The sequence below is a fragment of the Adiantum capillus-veneris genome, chromosome 8 (assembly GCF_014529385.1).
Source record: "Adiantum capillus-veneris isolate H3 chromosome 8, ASM1452938v2, whole genome shotgun sequence".
NCBI lineage: Eukaryota > Viridiplantae > Streptophyta > Polypodiopsida > Polypodiales > Pteridaceae > Adiantum > Adiantum capillus-veneris.
The window spans coordinates 95,236,171-95,260,386 of record NC_140938.1 but is presented as its reverse complement, the minus strand read 5'-3'; the positions used below and the strand labels follow the sequence as shown (position 1 = coordinate 95,260,386).

At 45.7% G+C, this 24,216-nt stretch overlaps 1 protein-coding gene across 10 annotated transcripts in view; it reads left to right on the top strand.

Annotated features, from left to right (window-relative positions):
* LOC147452585 (uncharacterized) overlaps nucleotides 1-24,216 on the top strand; it is a 132,661-nt gene that overhangs the window by 25,523 nt on the left and 82,922 nt on the right. For all 10 annotated transcript variants that reach the window (XR_015188907.1, XR_015188909.1, XR_015188908.1 and 7 more), the window contains exon 2: nucleotides 14,269-15,618. Coding sequence is in view for 6 of the 10 variants with exons in the window: in XM_086518218.1 (XP_086374344.1) it covers nucleotides 14,345-15,618 (1,274 nt within the window). In the remaining 4 variants the exon portion in view is untranslated. The remainder of the gene's footprint in view (nucleotides 1-14,268; nucleotides 15,619-24,216) is intronic.

Sequence of the window (24,216 nt, the reverse complement as noted above, 5' to 3'; positions counted from 1 at the left end):
CATGTCGAGTGATGTCTTGTGATGTCGGGTGATGTGATTGTCGATTGGTACATGTGCTAGATGTGTGTTCCTAGTGCGTAGGTACTAACAGTCAGTGTCTGCTAAGACGGTTTATGGCCTCTGTCCGTTTTTGTAGGCGTAATCGAGGGCGATTACAATGCTTTCAAGAGGGGGGTATGTCACAAATGTGATGACGTGGCTGCCCAATGCACACACACACCCCTGGTGCACTCAGGCTGGCTGCTGTGGACAGAACGTTGACGTGGCAGATGTTGACGTGGTTGGCCGTACGGATATTGACACGTGGCCTGCTGTACGGAATCCTCGCGTTTTGTGGCGCTCTTTCAGGGGTGATGACGTGGCAGCCAGGGCGATGCTTTTTGTTCTACGCAATTGAAAGGGAGAAAAAAGCTTTGTGCTTTATTTTTCTACGCAATAGAGAGAGAAACTCCTTTGCTTTTATTAAAAAGGCTCTAGAGAGAGCTTGAGAGAGAAAGATTGGAACTGCTTTATTTTACAAAGCTTTTGAGCTTTTGATTTTCAGCTTTTGGGGCTTTGCTTTTGGCATCCCTTGTACCTTTAAATTTGTGGGTAGGCCACTCACAATTCAGAGCATCTGGACGCAGAGTCTGAGTGTGAGCGCCTACCCGCACTCTTGTACTTTGAACTCAGATTAATACAAAAAGAAATACTGAAAGGGGTGCCAGTCTTTGGGGCCAATATCTCTAGGCACGGAACTCTGCCGCTGGCCAGTGTGAATCAATTGTGAACTGTGAACTGTTTTGAAGAGGTTATTTTGTGTAGTCGCGGTAGATTCTTGACTTGGAGTGTCCAAGTCTGTTACATTGTGTCTTTCCTGAGATTTCGCTAAAGCCTCCCGGACCTTGGCAAAAACAGTGTCCAAGTCCCTCGTGTATTGGTCGGCTTTAACAATCTTATCGTTTGTGCTTAGGAAGGGTGGAGCCTTCGTAGCACCTTCAAGAATGTCAAATGGAGTCTTTCCCATTGAAGAGTGGATTGTGTTATTGTAGGCAAATTCTACCAAAGGCAAAAACTTTTCCCATTGAGTCTTTTGGTCTAAAATATAAGACTTCAATAAATCTAGTACGACTGAATTTGCAATCTTAGATTGCCCATCTGTCTGTGGGTGGAAAGATGAGGAGAACTGCAACCGTGTGCCAATGCTCTCCCAAATAGCCTTCCAAAACACTCGTGAATCGGGGATCTCTGTCAGAGACTATTGGCATGCCATGTAATTTGAATATTTGGGCAATGAACAGTCTCGCTAAATGATCCTGCTTGAGTGTTTTCTTCACTGGAACGAAATGAGCCTGCTTGCTAAATCTGTCAATAATAGTCTAGATACCATCTTGCCCACTCTGTCTTCGGGAGATCAAATGAAATCCATAGCAATATTTTCTCGGGGGGTGGGGAGGTGGGGATGGGTAAAGGCTGTAACAATCCTTGTGCTTTATGCACCTTTTGGCATACCAAGCAACTGCGTACAAAATCGTTTACATCCTTCTTGAGTCTCGGCCAAAAGAAGTATTGCTCCACACCTTTCAAGGTGCTATCAATGCCGCGGTGACCCGTAAATGGTGGATAGTGGCATTCGGTTAGAACCTTTTCCCTCAACGACTGTGTAGTGCACAACATCATTTTCTTCATCAAGTAGCCACCCCGAATGGAATATCCCGCTACTACCTCCCCATTCTATATTCGAACGAATACATCTGAAAAATCTGGATCTGTGGCGTACTGATCGACTATGTCCTCCAAGCTTCTATGATGAATCGCGGAAATAGCCAAGACCAACGGCTTTTGGGACAAAGCATCTGCCACCAAGTTCTTCTGTTCCTGCACATGGACAATTTGGAAGTGAAACTGTGTCAAGATGTTAGCCCACCGCATCTGCTTTTCCGAAAGTTGCTTCTGTGACAAGTAGTAGCGTAAACTTTGATGATCAGTGAAGATCGTAAAATCAGCTCCGAGTAGGCAATGTCGCCACTGAGTAACAGCATGGATAACCGCCAAAAGCTCTTTCTCATAAATTTGTGCTGTCAGTTTCGGCCTTGAAAACAATCGGCTCTCATAGGCAATGACATGGCCTTCTTGCATTAAGACCGTACCCAGACTACGACCACAAGCATCACAAAATACTTCGAAAGACTTTTGCAAATCCGGCAATGTCAAAACTGGTCCCGTAGTCAATTTCTCTTTCAAAGTGTGAAAGGTAGTCACCTCTGTGGGTCCCCACGAGAAAGGGACTCCTTTCTGTGTCAAGATATGCAAAGGGGAAGCAACCTTTGCAAATTTTCATAAGCCCAAAAAGCTTCTTACTTCATGAACATACTTCAAATTGGGCCAATCACGTATAGTCTCAATCTTGGCCGGGTTCATCTGTACTTCTGTTGCTATAGCAGATGTTGTCTATGTTCTACCTCATCCTTGAAGAAGACTATAATGTCATCAAAGAAAGTGTCAACAAAATATCTGTACTCTCTGAAAATCCTGTCCATCATTCGGTTAAAGGTCGATGGAGCATTGGTAAGGCCAAAAGGCATCTTCAAAAATTCATATAAACCGAAGCTCGTCCGAAAAGCTGTCTTGTAGACATCTCTCGGCGCGATTCGGATCTGATGATATCCTCTTCAAATCGATCCTGTTGAAACAAGAGGATCCCTGTAATCGGTCAAGAATATCATCGATCCTCGGAATCGGAAATCTGTTCTTGATGGTGATTTTATTGAGAGCTCTATAATCAATGCACATTCTCCAAGATCGGTCTTTCTTCAAAACCGACAACACCGGAGAGCAGTAAGGTGAAGTACTCGGTTGGATAAGACCCTTTTCCAAGAGGTCTTTCACTTGGTTCATAATTTCTTCATTCTGGGCTCGACTCACACGGTAAGGTGGCTGGTTCGGTGGTGTGCTTTTAGGTATCAGATCAATGGTATGATCCTCAGGACGAGCTGGTGGCAACTCGCCTGGCAGGCCCTCAGAAAAGCAATCGGCATGAGTGTGGAGAAAATCTTGGCGTTCTTTATCAAGGTCAAAACATATTCGACCTCCAATCATCATTCAGTTCTCTCGAGAAAATCGAATAACGAAACTGAATTTCATCAAGTACTATCTCTTTGCCCTTCATTTGTCAAAGTCGCTTTCTCAGCCCGATAGTCAACCACGACGTTGTTCTTGTGGTACCAAGGGATTTCGAGGAGGACGTCACAACCTTCCTAAGGGCATTACGTAGTAGTCCTCGTGCCCTAAATACCCCTGACATTGCAAACTTTAAGTTTGCCAATGATCGGTGTAATGGCAACATCCCGTCCGGGTGCCACTAGAACTGCCTCCGCTTGTGGCCTCAGCCTGTTGGCGTAATTCCAAGTCGATTCGCCAATTTAAGAAGCTTGCCTTGGCTCCTCCATCAAAGAAAAATGAGGGCTTCCTGATCTTTCCTTTGCCCTAAGTGCGGCAAAGTTCTATACTTTCGTTCATCTGATTCGGTTTGGGCCCCACGCAATGTGGTACGAGTTCTGCTTTCATCCGCCTTTTCTGCCACGTTCCTCTGCTGCTCTAGAACTCTTTGGCGTGTCTTCAGTCTGTTCTTGCTGTGAGATGTGTCCAAATTCTCCGCAACCAAAACACTTCCCCTCTTTGAGATAGATAGCCCTTTCTCTAAGAGTCAGTCGGGGATGTGTATCTTTCTGTCCTGGGAACTCTTTCTCTTTCTACTTTCATTGTGAGAGGTCTGTTGGGTTCTTTGAGTCAAGATCTCATCAGTGGGGTAAGTCAAATTTCCCGAATGTATCGCAAAACCCCGTTTCGCATGATCCATCAATTCTTGAATAGAATTTAACTTTTGTTCCAAGCAGTAGTCGCGGATCTCTGTAGGAAGTCCGCAGCGAAACCGCTCAATCTGTTCTTTAAATGAGACCTTCTTAAATGAAGAGGCTGGTAGAAAAGAGCTCCAAAATCTCTTGCAATAAGCGTCCAAAGAATCTCCCTTGGTCATCCGAAGATGATTCCAAGCGGTTTGTATATCTCATTCGTACTCTTGAGTCAGCCAAGAAGAAAATAAAGAGCCTTTTGAATTTCAACCATTTAACTGGAGCTTCCTTCCTTAGAAGAAGAGTGGACCACCATGTTCGAGCATCTCGGAACCCAGAAAAGGATTCAAATTTAATCGACTGTCCACGTTCTTTTGTTTTCTTGCTCTTGTCTTCGAGGAAGTCATATTGGTTGGCTCTGTAGGAGTGCTTCTTTTCAAGGGTGCTTGTCCATGTCTTTCTGCGAGTACAGTTTCCGCTTTTTTGCACTTGGCTGTCTTTTCGGCTTTCCTCCCTACCTGAGAGGAGAAGCGATGGCCACACGCCATCTCGAGTAAATCTTATCAATCGGGTAATTCTTCAGATGTATCGCCAATCTCGGTCCCTGGAGTACTTAATCAATCTGTTCACACATATGCCAATCTGTAGTTGATGTTGTACTCCGTTCTGGTAAACTTGTCCGAAAAAAAATTGCCCAAATCTTCATTCTTTTCTTCAATTCCCGTGTCGGATTTTCAACTTTTCTTTGCCTTCCCACTGAGAGGTGTCATCTCTCTCAGATTCTTCACGAGAGCCCATGTGTAATATGGGATTCTTTATGGCTTTACGCTCTGTAAGATAGAGCGATAAAGACAGGAGCGCGCCCGATGCACGATGTATGAAGGGTGGGAGTTGCTAATAAGTCCGGGTCTGGACACGAAGATTCTTTCCCAAGAGCTGTGTGCGTTGCAAAAAGGATCGGATCCTCCGTAGAAAAAGAATCTTTCTGTGCTTTGATACCACTGTAACAGACTTGGACACTCCACGGAAGCAACCTTTGACAGGTATGAATATCTGCAAGTGTTGAATGCACTGATAGGCTTGTGGATTTTGCAGGAACCACTTGAGAAGTTGCAGGAGATTTTGTTGCTTCAGGGTGCGTGATCTATGCATGGCGCCCAAGAGAAGGGAAGCTTACAGAGCATGCAAGGCGACCCATAGCCTAGGCCTAGCAAAAGATGTAGAGAAAGGAGCAAGACTACTTCAACCTAGCATCTGATAGTGGAGCATGCAGGACAGGTGGATAGTTAGATGGCTCATACAAGTTAACTGGGGTCCATGCATTGCAGGTAGCAGTGCATGCAAGTCAATTGGAGTCCATGCAAGTTAATTGAAGTCCATTTATGGTAGGTAGCAATCCATGCAAGTCAATTGATCCATGCATGGCAAGTGGTAGTCCATGCAAGGAAATTGGAGTGCATGCAAGGGAGGTTGCAATTTAAGCATGGCAAGTGCTAGGCGACCCTAGTTAAGGGCAGTTCAAGCATGGCAAGTACCCAGCGACCCCTAGAAAAGAGCAATTGGAGCATGGCAAGTGGATGACCTCATAAAGGCTGCCATTTTCAGCCAAGCCACCAACACACAAATGAGGAACTGGCCACTTGTCCAAAACAGCCCATTAGAGGCTCATACAAAAGAAGAAAGTGCACACATTGGGCACTTGGACTCTGTTACACACACACACACACACACACACACACACACACACACACACACACACACAATCTGTGTGCGACATCAACGTTTCAACAAGCTGCTCGTATCTTGGTCTACTTGCAGCAAGCCCGCGTTTCAACAGGCTAATGTGAGCCTTAGTTTGAAGGGTTAATTGATTCGAATTCTTCTTTAAGAGCTTCTCTTTTGAATCAAGAGGCAACTTGCATTTTAGCCTTATTTTAGAGCTCTGTGTGCAAACAATGCCTCTCCACAGCAAGCTCAAAGCTTCTAGCTTTGTAATTTATCTTTAGCTCTATTTAGGCCAAGCATCTCTCGAGCTTCAATGTCCTCTTTTGGTACTCCAGCGTCCACCTCACTTGCAAGAGTTTTCTTGCGGTGGTAGCTGCACCAAGGAATGACCCCATCGCTTGACAAGAAGCTAGGATTATAGATCTTGAGGCTAAGATTCAAGAACTCATCGAGGAAAATGAAAACTAAAGGCATGCTTGCGTAAACTTGAGGATATGAAGGAAGTAGAGAGCCAAGCTATGCTTGCAAAAACACAGGAAGTTGAAGCCTCTCTCACCGAGACTCTTATGGTGGTCACAAAAGAAGCCCACGAGACAGCACATAAGAAGATTGACACCGAGATACAATCCGTCATACAAGAATGCCGACTAGAAGAATCATTTAGCCTCTAGGTCAGGATTGGGTGGCTCCACTCACCATGGTGCAAATGAAATTCTTCAACTAGTTAACATCATTCTCGAAACTATATTTGGATCAACGACACACATAGGCAAGTGCCACCTAAGCAATGTATTCTCACTCTCAAGGATAAAGGAGACTAGATGAAGTTACTACCCCCAATCTCGACTTTTGAAGGGAACAAAGCTTTGGATTGCCGAGGAATTGACCACGACAACTCAAGATCAAATCAAGCGAGCTCAAGAAGATGCAAGAAGCACACAAGCAAGGTAAATGGGCAATCTATCGAGGCGGTAAAGCCATCATCCAAGAATTTTGAACTCCTGTCACAAAGTGATGACGTGGCGGACAGCAGAAACCCTAATTTCTGCCAAAAACCCTAAAATTCCTGCAAACCCTAATTTTTGCCAAAAACCCTAATTTCCGGAAATCGCGGAGGCTAAAAAAAAAAAGAATTTTTTTTTTTTTGGAAAATGATGAGCGACGCAAATTTTGCTTTTTCTCTTCAATATGAGAAAGAGAGAGGGAATGCTTTTGCTTTCAAGTTTTGACTCTCTGTGAGAGAGAGAGAGCAATTGCTTTTGATTTGAAGCTTTTGGGGCTCTGCTTTTGGGCATCCCTTGTAACCTTTAAATTAGTGGTGAGGGCCTCACTTCTCAGAGCATCTGGATGCAGAGTCTGAGAGTGAAACCCTAACCGCTCTCTTGTACTTTGATGATTGATTAATATAAAAAGAAATACCAAAAGGGGCGCCAGTCTTTGGGGCCAATATCTCTAGGCACGGAACTCCGCCGGGCCAGTGCAAATCTATTGTGATCTGTGAATTGTTTTGAAGTGGTTATTTGGTGCTGTCGCGGTTGATTCTTGACTTGGAGTGTCCAAGTCTGTTACAGTGGTATCAGAGCACGGCCGATTTCTCTTCTACGGGAAATCCGATCCCCGAATTTTTTTCCGCGGCACCTATGGCTTCAGGCAATGATCAGTCGACTCCCTCTGCATCTGGAGATGCGGGCTGGGATCACAACAAAGATTCAGACAGAGAGTATGGCCCGCCTAGGCCTACTCAGGCGGAGCAGCAAGAAATGGAGCATCGTCAATTGATAGGCGATGCAACAAAGATGATGCTCAATTTTGCCAAGGACCCGAAGATGGCAAAATATATGAACCAGACCTCTTTGGAAGAGGTACAGATGGAGTGGCAGAGAACCACAACACCACTCCCGAAACCCGCTCTCAAGAAACCTTCTGCCTCCAAGAAAATAAACGGAGAAGGAACTGGAGAACCTGGTTGATGCATGGATTGCTCCGCTTTTCGACGTGCAAAAGAAAGGCAAAAAGCACGGCAAAAAAAGCAGAAGAAAGGCACTGACTTCCCGGGATATTTGGGTCGTCGATCGACATTTGACAAGGCAAAGAAATTGAAGAAGCGCGTCAAGCTTGAAGACCTACCCAGTTCTTCTTCTTCTTCTTCTGACAATTCTTCTAGCTCCTCGGATTCGAGCGAAGAAGACAGAAAAAGCAAAAAGCGAAGCAAGAAACAAAGCTTCGGAAAGGGCAAGAAAAAGGCGAAGAAGGCTACATCTCGCCCAGAGACTGACAGTTCTACTAAGGACTCGTCTACAGGCAGCTCAGATTCCGATGACGGAAAGTTTTATGCGAACAAGAAGAATTTTTACAAAGCCAACCAGTATGACTTTCTCGAAGATAAAAGCAAGAAAGTCCGAGAGTTTAAGGAAGGTGGCCACTTGATCAAGTTTGATACTTTTCAAGATACTCAGATGCTTCGAAGGCTTTGTCTTTTATACAGCAGTTTGACATCGCTTTCGCGGGAGGATGCTATTCAGAGCACTCCAAGATTCGGAGAGCTGCCTCTTATTTTAAGGGGAATGCTCGCACTTGGTGGTCCACGCTTCTATTAAGCAAGACTGTGCCAGTTACATGGATGAAATTCAAGAGGCTTTTTATTTCTTCTTGGTTGACTCAAGAGTTTGAGTGAGATATACGAGTTGCTTGGAACCATCTCCGGATGACCAAGAGCGATACAGTGAATTCTTACTGTGAAAGATTCTGGAACTCTTTTCTACCCGCCTCTTCTATTCAAGAAGATCTCGTTCAAAGAACAGATTGAGCGGTTTACCTTGGGTCTACCTACACAGATCCGAGATCACTGCTTGGAACAGAAGTCAGCTTCTATTCAGGCCTGAAGATCATACCATTGATCTGATATCTGGAAGCACGCCACCGAATCGGCCACCTTACCGTGTGAGCCGAGTACAGAATGAAAAGATTATGAACCCAGTGAAAGACCTCTTGGAAAAGGATCTTGTCCAGCCTAGTACTTCACCATATTGCTCTCCAGTGTTGTTGGTTTTGAAGAAAGACGGATCTTGGAGAATGTGCATCGATTATAGCACTCTCAACAAAATCACCATCAAGAACAGATTTCCGATTCCTAGGATCGATGATATACTCGACAGGTTACAGGGATCCTCGTGCTTTAGCAGGATTGACTTGAAGAGTGGATATCATTAGATCAGGATAGCGCCAGGAGACGTCTACAAGACAGCTTTTTGGACGACTTTTGGATTGTTTGAGTTTTTGGTAAGCCTTTTGGCTTAACCAATGCTCCTGCGACATTTAACCGGATGATGGACATAATTTTTCGAGAGTACAGGCTATTTGTTGGCACTTTCTTTGACGACATCATTGTTTTCTCCAAGAATGAGGCAGAACACAGAGATCATCTGCTTCAAGTCTTTCACGCATTACGAGATCACACGTTAGCGATTAATGCAAAGAAAAGTGAATTTCTCCTACCAGAGATACACTTTTTGGGACACATTGTGTTAGCAGCAGGAGTGCAAATGGACCCGGCCAAGATAGAGACTATTCGTGATTGGCCCGATTTGAGGAATGTCCATGAAGTTAGAAGCTTCTTGGGACTGTGTTCGTACTACAGGCGCTTCATACGAAAGTTTGCGGAGGTTGCTTCCCCTTTGCATGCCTTGACACAGAAAGAAGTACCTTTTTCGTGGGGACCCACAGAGGTGACTGCCTTTCCGACATTGAAAGAGAATTTGACTACGGGACCAATTTTGATTTTGCCGGACTTGCAGAAGTCATTTGAAGTATATTGTGATGCTTGTGGTTGTAGTCTGGGTGTGGTCTTGATGCAAGAAGGCCATGTCATAGCTTACGAGAGTCGTTTGTTCTCTAGGCCGGAGATGACAGCACAGATCTATGAGAAAGAGCTTTTGGCGGTTATCCATGCTCTTACTCAGTGGCGGCAATATCTACTCGGAGCGGATTTTACTGCCTTTACAGACCATCAAAGTTTGCGCTACTTCTTGTCACAGAAGCAGCTTTCGGAAAAGCAGATGCGGTGGACGAACATCTTGTCACAGTTCCACTTCCAGATTGTCCATGTGCAGGGACAGAAGAATGTGGTGGCATATGCTTTGTCTCGGAAACCGTTGGTTCTGGTTGTTTCCGCGATACATCATAGGAGCTTTGAGGATATGGTCGATCAGTATGCCACAGATACAGATTTTGCAGATATTTTCACACGGATACGGAATGGGGAGACAGTAGCTGGATACTCCCTTCGGGAAGGCTACTTGATGAAAAAGACTATGTTGTGCATTACACAGCCGTTGAGGGACGAGGTTATGACTGAATGCCACTGTCCACCTTCTACGGGTCACCGGGGCATTGCTACCACCATGAAAGGGGTAGAGAGATACTTCTTTTGGCCGTGACTCAAGAAGGCTGTGGAAGAGTTTGTGCGCAGTTGCTTGGTATGCTAGAAGGTCAAGTTTGACAGGCATAAGGGACAGGGATTGTTACAGCCTTTACCCATACCCACCCACCCATGGGAAAGTATTGCAATGGATTTCATTTCTGATCTCCCAAGAAAACAGAATGATCACGATGATTTTCTGATTACATGGCACGTCTGAGACGAGTGTCTCCGACAGAGACCCCACATTTATGAGTTTGTTTTGGAAGGAAATTTGGGAGAACATTGGCATGCGGTTGCAGTTCTCGTCATCGTTCCACTTGAAGACTGACGGGCAATTTGAGATTGCCAATTCAGTGATTTTAGATTTATTGAAGTCTTGTATCTCGGATCAGAAGACTCAATGGGAAAAGAACTTACCTTTGGTGGAATTGGCCTACAATAACATGATACACTCTTCAACGGGGAAGACGCCATGTGAGATTGTTGAAAGTGCTGCGAAGGTTCCATCCTTCTTGAGCACGAAAGATTAGATATTGGAAGCGGATGAATATTCGCGAGATTTGGATACGGCTTTTGCCAAGGTTCGCGGGACTTTGCAGGAGTCTCAAGAACGACAGAAAAAGGCAGCGGATCGCCATCGTCGCGACTTGAAACTGAAGGAGGATGATTGGGTGCTCTTACTTTTGAGAAGGCACGCCTAAGAAAGAAAAAGGGAAAGGAGAGGCTTTTTCCAAAACTAAGTATGTGATACTACGGACCTTTCCAGATTATTGAAAAGATAAATGATGTCTCCTTCCGATTGAACCTGCTAGATACCTGGAGGATTCACAATTCATTGCATGTGAGTCTCTTGAAACCTGTTAAGGGTGATGTGCCTGATGATGGGGAGCCTGATGAGCAACCCGAAGTGGAAGAGAACGAGGAGATCTTTGTTCCTGAACAGATTTTGGCACATAACGATACGAAGAAAGGTAAAGTCCGAAGGCGGTTCTTAGTTAAATTCAAGAACTTTCCTGCATTTGATGCGAAGTGGATGGAGGAGGAGGACCTAGTAGATACTCCTCAGATTGTAAAACTTTATCTCGATGTTTTGGTTTAGCATAGTCTACTTCAAACGGAACCCAGAAACTCAGCTTGGCCGAAGATCTGGTGCAGTGGGATGCACAAGAGGGGAGTTACTCCGCTCCTTTGTCAACAGATGCCTCGATTTTGATACTAAAGTCACTGATGTCTCTTTGAGCTTCAGGGATACTGAGAGCTGACAGTATTCCGCTGGATTACTTTATGAAATGGAATTCCTGATTATGATACTGATTTGTTCTTGACTTCTTGTGAGTGCAGGAACTGATAGATGAAATGACTGCAGCATTTTGGTCTGATTGATCTCGAATAGACATGGTTGCAATAGGGGTTAGTCAATCGGACATCGATGAGGTCCCGATTGGACCAGAATGTGATTGCTAGCTACATTGCCAATAAATCATGGTCTAAGATCTGAATGAATGTTGAATGTCATGTGATGTCCTGTGATGTCTTGTGATGTCCTGTGATGTCGTGTGATGTGACTGTCGATTTTGTACATGTGCTAGATGTGTGTTCCTAGTACGTAGGTACTAACAGTCAGTGTCTGCTAAGACGGTTTATGGCTTTTGTCGGTTTTGCAGGCGTAATCGCGGTCGATTACAATGCTTTCAAGAGGGGGGTATGTCACAAAGTGATGACGTGGCGGACAGCAGAAACCCTAATTTTTGCCAGAAACCCTAAAATTCCCGCAAACCCTAATTTTTGCCAAAAACCCTAAATTCCGGAAATCGCGGAGGCTAACTTTTTTTTTTTTTTGGAAAATGATGAGCGACGCAAATTTTGCTTTTTCTCTTTAATATGAGAAAGAGAGAGAGAATGCTTTTGCTTTCAAGTTTTGACTCTCTGTGAGAGAGAGAGAGAGAGCAATTGCTTTTGATTTGAAGCTTTTGGGGCTCTGCTTTTGGGCATCCCTTGTAACCTTTAAATTAGTGGTGAGGGCCTCACTTCTCAGAGCATTTGGACGCAGAGTCTGAGAGTGAAACCCTAACCGCTCTCTTGTACTTTGATGATTGATTAATATAAAAAGAAATACCGAAAGGGGCGCCAGTCTTTGGGGCCAATATCTCTAGGCACGGAACTCCGCCGGGCCAGTGCAAATCTATTGTGATCTGTGAATTGTTTTGAAGTGGTTATTTGGTGCTGTCGCGGTTGATTCTTGACTTGGAGTGTCCAAGTCTGTTACAACTCCCAAACTAGCTCTCTCCTCTCACTTGATGCCCTGCTTTTGTGTGTATGTGTGTGTGTGTGTGTGTGTGTGTGTGTGTGAAGAGAGAGAGAGAGAGAGAGAGAGAGAGAGAGAGAGAGAGAGAGAGATGAAATGAAATGTTCTATCGTCTTCAAAAGGCCAAAATGACCTATGAGACCAATCTGTTACAAAATGGTGAATCTAATACCATGTCTGGGTACAAAAGAACTAGATACTACTACTAGAATCCATCCTCATTTGCACTCTAGATATTGAGAGAGTATGGCTCGAATCCTTTGCTGTAGTCTCCGTCGATGCTGTGTAGCCCCTCTCCTCAATCGTGGCCGTCTAGATCTCCGTAGCTCCAGTGCTCAGTCGATGAGATTGCCGGTAGTGGTCGATTGAGTGCGGGCTGAGCTCTGCAATGATGATCGCTCCTCTGGCTGTCCCATATCTAGTGAAAAGAAATCTGCAATCTGTCTCTGGGACTGTCTCTCTCTATCTGTCCCCAGTAAAGTGTCTCTATATCTGTGTAACTCAAGTAGATATAGCCCAAGACATCTCTAATCCTCATAACTCATGACCCTAGAGAAACCCTCTCTGAATAAGTAGTGGAAACGACCCCGTATCTCATAGTACACTGTGCAATGACATATGTAATGTAGCTCTGTCTTTGGCTCTAACTGGCATAAGCGGCATATCCTACTCTCTGTTGGTATCCCTCTAAATCTACCAGTCTCAATCTCCAGCTGATGTGAGGATGTGCGTATCTGACCAATGGGACACCGCAAACCATGAGACATATGTGTGTCCATGTAGCTGGGACGAAGAGAGCTGGAGATAAACAAGTAATTATTGGATTAACAAAGGGGAAATATTGACTTAATTAATAATACAAAATGAGGGATAATATGAGTGCACTCCAATGAATGCTGATTAATTAGGTCAAGGTTGAGCACTATAGGAGGATTTGACCAATAACATGTCCCACATCTCAAGTACTATCAAGAAATGATTAGGTGATGATGGGGGACTAATTAGAGAGAGTGTCTCATTAAAAAAGTAATTACACAATGAGATTAAGCTTATGTCGTTCGCCTAGCTTCGAAGTGTTAGGATGGATGAACAAGACGACACTTCATGATGCAGAGTGAGAATGGTAATCACATTACTCGGAGAACATGACTTTCAGTAGGCATTGTTGCTGCATCATGGCTAGGGAATAATCATGTCTCACATCACTAACTAGGTAGTCTCTATTACATGGGTCAAACCAAGAACGACGACGATGTGGCTAGAGAAAGCAGACATTATGGGGAATATGCTAGGCTCACCCCTACGATTCAATCTATTTTGGACCCTATAGTAGATCAATTTACTCTTAATAGTAATAAGGAAAGTGTTTGTGTTACAAGGAGCAATTTCCTTCAATAGCAGTATTATTGAAAGCTGGAATAATAGCATTATGATTAAAAGTTAAAATTAAAGAGATCCGAGAGATTGACATCCAATCATGGATTGATTTGTTCTAATTTTGAAAGTTACCCCACTTTTTACCTGGCTTTTGCTGTGTAATTTGCCCGTTGAGATTTGTGCACTGAAGGTTTTCTTATGAGGCTAGTATGTACACTAATTAGCAAAGGCTTTGCATATTACAAAATGCAGGTAGGCATTTTTAACCTTTCAAGACAACCAACGATTCTCCTTTTTAACTGTATCATTGTTTCTGCTTTGGTTAAGGCAAGTTACACAGTGTTCTAGTCTCAAGTTGTGGCAACTGCTTTTTAAGTTCCCATTATTGGAAGTTTTTTTATACTCACAGTTGTGTAGAAAAAGTGTGCCTCTTTTCTTGTGTAAGCTTCGGAGAATAGATACAGTCGTGTTTTTGCCAATATTGCAAGGTTTTACTTGGGGTGAGGCTGTTCTAGATGGCAGGATTCCTGTAACTCTTAACTTATATCTAAGGAAGACTTAAGACAAGGCATGCTTTATTTGTTGAGCTCATCAGTTTGTTCATCTTTCAGGTTGTATCTTCATCTGGTTGAATGGACTATCAAGAAAACGTTTTTGTAGCTTCTCATTTGTACTTATTTATAGGAGATGTCAGCGCAGTTACAGTGGATGAGTTGGGACCAGTTTAGCTTAAATTCTTTGAGGGATACACCCTCAGGAACGGCTGCCAGCTATTTTGATGGCCTAAACTGTAATGCTGAAAGAGATACAGTTACGTGTGAAAGAAAGGGCCTGTCTATCTACGTCGATCTCTCTGTCTCCTCTGAGGCCAGTATTGGTGCTGATCTCACAGCTGATGTTGCCAATGAACTGAAGCCAGCAAGGATGGAGCTCAATGCAACGGAACCACAAAATGGGCTTCAGGCAGTTTGTAAGGGGGGCAGTTCTCAAGAGGGTCTCCAAAGCAATGGATTGACTTCTCACACACAGAGCCTGAGTGGTGGATTTAAGGGCGGCAAAGCATTTAAAGCTACGCATGGTGATGAAGATAACTCGCTTAAGGACTCGAGCTCAGTAGACGCAGGTATGAAAATGATTACAAAGCAGAGCATTGTCGAAACAAAAGGACAAGGAAGCCTGTCAATGAAACAGGCTGCTAGGCGGTGTCATCAGAAATTTGATCAAAAGCAGCTCGGAAAAAGGGTGGGCACTCCGCTGGAAAGAGAGACGGCTCAGCAGAAAAAATCGAGACTGACTACTAGCAAGGTTATACCGGACAAGAATGAGGACGGATTCAAAACACCTGCTGTCATTGTGCCTGATGCATGTGGTAGGAGGAAAATTAAGTTATCAGATGAGAATGAAGTGGAGGCCTTGGCAAAGCAGGGAGATGATGTGGTATCAGTTGTAAATTCAGCCGAACCAGCTGTGCTTTTGAAGGCACAGCCAAAGCCTCGATCCCGAGATATTACCAAGGAGGAGGCGGCTTTCGAGTTTCAGCAGTGCGTTTCATTATTACGTAAATATGGGGTCTTGAATACCCGAGAATATTACCTCTCTCAAAGTTTTCCTAGTTGTGCTCCACACCCAGGGTTTGTGGGTGACAAGTGTTTGTCCAAACGATGCAAGATATGCCGAGTTCTTGAAAATACTAATAGCACCGTCATCTGTGATGAGTGCCAGGAGTCCTTCCACTTGTCTTGCTGTCTTCCTCGCCTAAATCCTAAGCATTTTGATAGAGAAGATGACTGGTATTGTAGCGCATGCAGAAAGCAGAAACGAAGGATGGGAAGATTTTATGATATTGGCCGTGCAGATTGCTCTAGCGAGCCTGCTGGCATAAGTTTTATCTCAAAAGTGAAGCTGGGCACAGCATACCAAGCAAATGTTCCTTTGTGGACTGGCAAGGCTGATCAGAGTAGGTAAGGAATATTGTACCCCCCCCCCCCCCCCCCCCCCCCCCCCCCCCCACCTTCCCCTCTCTCTCTCTGCCCCTGCACCCCTGCCCTCTGCTCCCCCGCTGCCCCTGTTATTAGCCCCGCTGCCCCAGCACCCACCCCCTGCTCGTGCGCTGCCCCCCTGCACCCCTTCTGCCCCTGCACCTGCCGCCTGCTCGCGTGCTGCCCCCTACAACCCCCGCCCTCTGCTCCCCCGCTGCCCCTGTTATTAGCCCCCTTTCCCCTTCTCTCTCTCTCTCTCTCTCTCTCTCTCTCTCTCTCTCTGCACCCACCCCCCCTGCACCCCCGCCCTCTCCCCTGCTGCCCCTGTTATTAGCCCCGCTGCCCCTGCACCCACCCCCTGCTCGTGTGCTGCCCCCCTACACCCCCGCTGCCCCTGCACCTGCCCCCTGCTCGCGCGCTGCACCCCTGCACCCCCGCCCTCTGCTCCCCCGCTGCCCCTACGACCGCCCCCTTCTCGCGCGCTGCCCCCTGCATCCCCGCCCTCTGCTTGCATGCTGCGCCCTGATCCCCTACTCTCCCGCCCTGCCCCTTGCTCACCCTGCCCCCTGCTCGCGCGCCAACCCAGCCTAACCTAGAGCATAGAGAGCGAAAGAGGGGAGGGGAAAAGTAGCATAGAGAGAGAAAGAGGGGGAAAAACAGGGCGTAGAGAGAGAAAGAGGAAAATGTTGCGTAGAGAGAGAAAGAGGGTAGAGCGTAGAGAGAGAGAGAGAGAGAGGTAGAGAGTTTGCGAGCGTAGAGAGAGAAAGAGGGGTTTAAAAAAAAACCTGCAAGCGTAGATAGAGAAAGCCTAGCCGCGTAGAGAGAGAGAAAAGAAAGAACAAAAAAAACCAACCCTTGTGCCTCTCCTTTTTACTCCTATATCCCTCTCACTCTCCTATGGCGGCCTTCCGACCATGAGGAAGCAGGATGGCAAACATGACCCGGTGGAGGATGCCATCCCAAAGAAGAGCTGAGCGAGTCCATCAGCATGATCAACCGACACCTCATAGGTACTATCAACATACTCGACGCGCGCGTGGCAGCACAGGAAAGCACGATACATACACTCGAGGATCGTGTGAAGGCCCAAGATGAGGAAATTGCACTACTCAAGAAAGAGCTTGCAGAGGTGCGATCGCAGATTGTCCTCGAAGAGGGAGAGCTTCAACCCTCAGTAATTGAAGAGCTTAACACGATTAAGGAACAAGTGCCGGCCATCAAAGAAGGTGGGGAGCAACATAAAGAAATGATGACCTCGTGGGTAGATGTCATCACAAAGACCCAACAAAAAGCAGAAAAGGCTGAAAAATGGATCGAGATTGTCAAGAAAGGGAAAGGCAAGGAAATAACCCCCACCCCCACACCAACCATCATCAACTTGACACTAGAAGAGGAGCAAAGGAGACGTGTGCGGGCCTTACACGCAAGGATATGTGGCCTCAAAGACCAAGATAATGTGGAGGAAGAGGCGAAAGAACTCATGACTCTGGTGGGGGTGAACGAGCAGAGCAGACGTATATGAGGGCCTGGAGAGTGGGCACAAAGAAAAGCGGGAGCAACGGAGAAACCTCGAAGGAAAGGGCACTCATTCTCCGCTTCCCCTCCATGGAAGCGAAGAAGGACTTCCTGAAGAAGAGACCAACTCTAAAGAAGACTGGCATCTTTCTTGGAGATGACCTCACCCTCTCGCAGATTGCTCACATTATCTTCTACTCTGAGACGCATCAAGCCCCTGGGCAATCCATGCCACAGTTGAACGGATATAGATGGGAGACTGTCACAAAGTGATGACGTGGCGGACAGCAGAAACCCTAATTTCTGCCAGAAACCCTAATTTCTGCCAGAAACCCTAAAATTCTTGCAAACCCTAAGTTTTGCCAAAAACCCTAAATTCCGGAAATCGCGGAGACGGATTATTAATTTTTTTTTTTTTTGTTTTGGAAAATGATGAGTACGCGAATTTTGCTTTTGCTTTAAAAAAAAAAAAAAAAGAAAAGACTCTCTAAGAGAGAGAGAGAACTGATGCTTTTGATTTTAAAAGCTTTTGGGGCTCTGCTTTTGGGCATCCCTTGTAACCTTTAAATTAGTAGTGAGGGCCTCACTTCTCAGAGCATCTGGACGCAGAGTCTGAGAGTGAATGTCACGAGGACGTGGCAGTTATTAACCATGTCACAGAGATGTGGCAACTGCTAACCTTGGTTGGTGGTTTCTTCCAATGGGGTTTATTTTATTTGTTTAAGACCCTCTTTTTGAAGTAGCAAACGGTCGGACATTGTATGGCCAATGTGAACGGTAGATTCACCCGCAGACGGGAAGTGGTCGGCACTGGAATTCGTATGGTAAGAGGATGTCTAGGCTCAGAGCAAGATCATATAGGTCCCCCCGTCGCACTTAGCAAGTTGGTGGATACTAGGAAGTGAACTCAATTAAGGCGTAAAGTCAAGGTGGGACTACCAACAAAAAGTATCCGACAGTTGGGCCACATTGCATTTGTGGATGCGGCTCCAATGAGGATAGATGGTCAGAAGACCAGTGGGAACCCAACGGAAGCATCTCCTAAAATTTAGGGAACTGCTATTTTGGGCCGTGAAATGTGTTCGCGTCATTACCTCCGGTATGACTAGGGGAACATTTTATAACTCTGCCGTGAAGTCAACTGGGCAACCGGTCAGGATATTTTTAAGCGGCGAACCCGAAACGGGCAAATGCTTGAAAATGCGCCAAATGTCACATTTTCGTGAACTTTCCTCTTGCAGAAAAATGGGCGCTGATTTTTATGCTGGGAGAGGCCTCATTTCAGCTTTTGTCACAGGTTAAGAGCTATGGAGTGCTTCCTTTCCCTCTCATGTACAGTGTGGTGCTAGGAGTGATGCCCTGCACACTACACACTGCTCTGTCTTCCCTACGTGCAGTTATGTGATGCCCCACAAGAGGGCTACTCATTTGACTGATGTACAGTTGTGTGGGTTCATGCTTTTGTGCTGAGGCAAGAGCCTCCTTGAGCAGGAACAGGGGTAGCTAGCTGCTGCTCCAAAACAGGCACTGGTGAGGGTCATAACCTCACCGTACAGGTGCAAAATCAGCTCTGTGTATGCGCTGTAAATTCACTGTTTTCCAGCCATACGGACGCCAGGATCATTGGGAATCGTGCCCCACTGGCAGAGGACAGTTAGGGGACTGTTTGGGGCTGAAAACAGGGCAAAAACCAGTAAATACAGCGTGTTGAATTTACTGTTTTTGGATAGGAATCAGAGGGTATACGACAGTGCAAGCGAGTTCCAGCAAGGGAATTGGTTTCGTGCAAGTTTTGGGGCTGTTATGCTGCCGAAATTTGGCCAAATCAAATGGTATCTAGGTGGATACACGTGAAGGATTCCCAGGACCTTACCTTGTAATTTACCCTTCTAAAGAATAAAGAAATACCGAAAGGGGCGCCAATTTTGGGGCCTACAGGTTGTCGGCGTCTGCTCGGAGCTTTCTAGCTTCCGAGCCGTGTGTGTGATTAAGTGTTAATTCCCGTTACAGGCCTCCTTTACAAAGTGCTCTGTGTGTGTGCTTAAAGTAAAGAATTTCGGGTGAAAGCCAACGCCTACCGCCCTACGGGCCGGTTATAGTGAAACCCTAACCGCTCTCTTGTACTTTGATGATTGATTAATATAAAAAGAAATACCGAAAGGGGCGCCAGTCTTTGGGGCCAATATCTCTAGGCACGGAACTCCGCCGGGCCAGTGCAAATCTATTGTGATCTGTGAATTGTTTTGAAGTGGGTATTTGGTGCTGTCGCGGTTGATTCTTGACTTGGAGTGTCCAAGTCTGTTACAGTGGTATCAGAGCACGGCCGATTTCTCTTCTACGGGAAATTCGATCCCCGAATTTTTTTTCCGCGGCACCTATGGCTTCAGGCAATGATCAGTCGACTCCCTCTGCATGTGGAGATGCGGGCTGGGATCACAACGAAGATTCAGGCAGAGAGTATGGCCCGCCTTGGCCTACTTAGGCGGAGCGGCGAGAGATAGAGCGTCGCCAGTTGATTGGCGATGCAACAAAGATGATGCTCAATTTTGCCAAGGACCCGAAGATGGCAAAATATATGAACCAGACCTCTTTGGAAGAGGTACAGATGGAGTGGCAGAGAACCACAACACCACTCCCGAAACCCGCTCTTAAGAAACCTTCTGCCTCCAAGAAATATACGGAGAAGGAACTGGAGAACGTGGTTGATGTATGGATTGCTCAGCTTTTTGACACGCAAAAGAAAGCCAAAAAGCACAGCAAAAAGCAAAAGAAAGGCACTGACTTCCCGGGATATTTGGGTCGTCGGTCGACATTTGACAAGGCAAAGAAATTGAAGAAGCGCGTCAAGTTTGAAGACCTACCCAGTTCTTCTTCTTCTTCTTCTGACAGTTCTTCTAGCTCCTCGGATTCGAGCGAACAAGACAGAAAAGGTAAAAAGCGGAGCAAGAAGCAAAGCTTCGGAACGGGCAAGAAAAAGGCAAAGAAGGCTACATCTCGCCCAGAGACTGACAGTTCTACTGAGGACTCGTCTACAGACAGCTCAGATTCCGATGACGGAAAGTTTTATGCGAACAAGAAGAATTTTTACAAAGCCAACCAGTATGACTTTCTCGAAGATAAAAGCAAGAAAGTCCGAGAGTTTAAGGAAGGTGGCCACTCGATCAAGTTTGATACTTTTCAGGATACTCAGATGCTTCGAAGGCTTTGTCTTTTATACAGCAGTTTGACATCGCTTTCGCGGGAGGATGCTATTCAGAGCACTCCAAGATTCGGAGAGCTGGCTCTTACTTTAAGGGGAATGCTCGTACTTGCTGGTCCGCGCTTCTATTAAGCAAGACTGTGCCAGTTACATGGCTGAAATTCAAGAGGCTTTTTATTGGTTGACTCAAGAGTTTGAGCGAGATATACGAGCTGCTTGGAACCATCTTCGAATGACCAAGAAAGATACAATCAATGCTTATTGTGAAAGATTCTGGAACTCTTTTCTACCCGCCTCTTCATTCAAGAAGATCTCGTTCAGAGAACAGATTGAGCGGTTTACCTTGGGTCTACCTACAGAGATCCGAGATCACTGCTTGGAACAGAAGTCAGCTTCTATTCAGGAGTTGATGAGTCATGCGAAGCGGGGCTTTGCCATTCACTCTGGCAGTCTGACCTACCCCACAGATGAGGCCATGACACAACGAGCCGAACAGACTTCTGGGAATGAAAATAGAATGAAAAAGAGCAACCCAAAGAAAAAAAAGGATGCACGACCCCGGCTTACTCCTGAGGAGAGAGCTCGATTCATGAGAGAGGGAAAGTGCTTTGGATGCGGGGAACATGGACATATTTCCGCAAAGTGCCTTGATAAGGCACAGAAAGAACAGAATGATAAAAACGACGACAGGTCTGAGAGTTCGAGAGCAGCTGAGGAATGTGGCAGAAAAGGCACATAGAAAAGCAGAACTGGTACCACATGGCGTGGGACCTGCACCGAATCTAATGAATGAAAGTACAAACTTTGCCGCTTTCGGGGCAAAGTGAAGGATCAGGAAGCTCTTTTGAAGGAGCCAAGGCCAACTTCTTTTCACTTGGAATTGGCGGCTCGATTTGGAACTACGCCCGACAGACTGACGCCACAGGCGGAGGTAGTTCAATTGGCACCCGGATGGGATGTTGCCATTACACCGAGCATTGGCCGAAATGACTGCAGCATTTTGGTCTGATTGATCTTGAATAGACATGGTTGCAATAGGGGTTAGTCAATTGGACATCGTTGAGGTCCCGATTGGACCTAGATGTGATTGCTAGCTACATTGCCGATAAATCATGGTCTAAGATCCGAATGAATGTTGAATGTCATGTGATGTCCTGTGATGTCTGGTGATGTCCTGTGATGTGACTGTCGATTTTGTACATGTGCTAGATGTGCGTTCCTAGTACGTAGGTACTAACAGTCAGTGTCTGCTAAGACGGTTTATGGCTTTTGTCGGTTTTGCAGGCGTAATCGCGGTCGATTACAATGCTTTCAAGAGGGGGGTATGTCACAAAGTGATAACGTGGCGGACAACAGAAACCCTAATTTCTGCGAGAAACCCTAAAATTCTTGCAAACCCTAATTTTTGCCAAAAACCCTAAATTCCGGAAAGCGCGGAGGCGGATTAATAAAAAAAAAAATTTGGAAAATGATGAGCGACGCGAATTTTGCTTTTGCTTTTTAAAAAAAAAAAAGAGAAAAGACTCTAAGAGAGAGAAAGAACTGATGCTTTTGATTTTAAAAGCTTTTGGGGCTCTGCTTATGGGCATCCCTTGTAACCTTTAAATTAGTGGTGAGGGCCTCACTTCTCAGAGCATCTGGACGCAGAGTCTGAGAGTGAAACCCTAACCGCTCTCTTGTACTTTGATGATTGATTAATATAAAAAGAAATACCGAAAGGGGCGCCAGTCTTTGGGGCCAATATCTCTAGGCACGGAACTCCGCCGGGCCAATGCAAATCTATTGTGATCTGTGAATTGTTTTGAAGTGGTTATTTGGTGCTGTCGCGGTTGATTCTTGACTTGGAGTGTCCAAGTCTGTTACAGAGACAGCCTGCAGACAAGAGACCAGATCGGAGCATCGAGGACGAGGCTCAGGGGGAGTGGCAATTCTATTCAGGGAGGAGTTGCAGCCATTGATATATATAGCGCGCAAGGATGAGCATGCTAGGTACATGTGGGTGAGGCTCAGGGCAGAGACGGGCAGATACCTCTACATTGCTATCTGCTACTTTCCTCCTAGTACTGACGTCAGTATATGCATCACCTAGGGGACAATCCTTCTTTGCTATTTTGGATAATGACATATGGGAGTTTTCTAAGGATGGTGACATTATCATACTAAGGGATTTCAATGCTAGGATTGGCCACCACTAGACAATATTTTATGATACTTCCGAGGAAATTCTTAGGGAGCTATATGTTATAGAGATGGGTCTATCCAGATTATCACAAGATGAGGAATACACAGAATATGGCAGATACTTGATAGATATGGGAACCGCACATAGATTGGCCATTTTGAATGGCCTACAAAGATTTTCGACAGCTGGAGGTTTTACTTGCTTTCCACACCGACATAGTGCAAGCACAGTGGATTATGTTATGGCCCAGCCAGGTCTCATTCCATTCTTTCAAGATTTCATGGTGGGCAGTTGGAGTAGCAATTGATCATGCTATCTTGTCCTTCACCCTGACGTTTCAGTTCAGCGCAGCTCCATTAGGAGAGGTCCCTACACACATCCGGTATACCTTCATGAGGGAGACGGACTCTGTGTATATGGATGAGATATACAGGAAGCTATGCACCCAGGAGCCAGGACGACTACTATATGAACTCACTCAGATACTGACAGAGACGCTCCATGATGCAGCATCAGAAGCATACCCCCACAGCTAGCCTACACGGAGACGATCTGGAAAAATGCCCCAAAACAGTCGGTATGATGAGGAGTGTAGAGAGATGAGAATCAAGTTACAAAGGGAAGTGCTCATGGGTATTACCACACATAGACAATCACGGATTATCTTTCACCGCCTAGTGCGACGAAAGAAAAGGGCTTATTTATCCCAGCTAGAGCAAGATCTGTATCAGTTATTTATAAGTCAGGACTCAGGCGAAGCATGGAGGCTATTCCACGAACATTTACCACCACCAGCGGTCACCTCCATTGAGAAATGGGGGGAATATGCCACATCTCTCTACACAGCATCGGGACAACCACCTCTACTGGACCCACTAGAGACATGCCCTTACACATGTTCTTTCTTTATTGCCGAGGGGGTAAGGAAAGCTATTGACAGGATGAAGACAAGGAGAGCACATGATCATGATGGTCTGGTAGCAGAGCACTTCATCCATGCCAGAGATATGCTCGCAGAGCTCCTGGCTATGATGTTTAATCGAGCCATGTATGAAGGCTTCCCTCATACTTGGAGTATGTCCATGATTGTCCCTATTTTCAAGTCAGGAGATCCCATGATTCCCGGGAATTATCGCACCATCATGGTTGGTCACACATTAGCTAGGTTGTATGCATCCATTCTTAAACAGGAGCTGAGTAGATGGGCAGAGCGAGAGGGCATAAGAGCACCAGTGCAAGCAGGTTTCAGGAGAGGTTTCTCCACTCTTGACCAGATTCTGGCACTCAGAGCTATTATTGAGGAGGGTAGACACCATGGCAAGAGGATCTATTGTAGCTTTGTGGATTTCCGCAAAGCTTTCGACACAGTGTCGAGAGCCAGACTTATATGCAGATTACAGGACATGGGTGTGCCTACATAGCTGATTTGGGGGATTCTGGCTCTATACAGGACAGTGATGGGGCGGGTACGCACCACTGAGGGAATGTATGACATGGCCCTCTCTCCACTATTGGAGTAAAGCAGGGATGCCCCCTATCGCCGACTCTTTTTGGGATGTATGTGGATGAGTTTTCGGACTATATAGAGCGTCAGGAGGACAGGGGGGCTCAACTAGCAGGGACATGGATTCCGTTGTTACTATATGCTAATGATATTGTGCTGATTTCAGACTCTCCAGAGGGG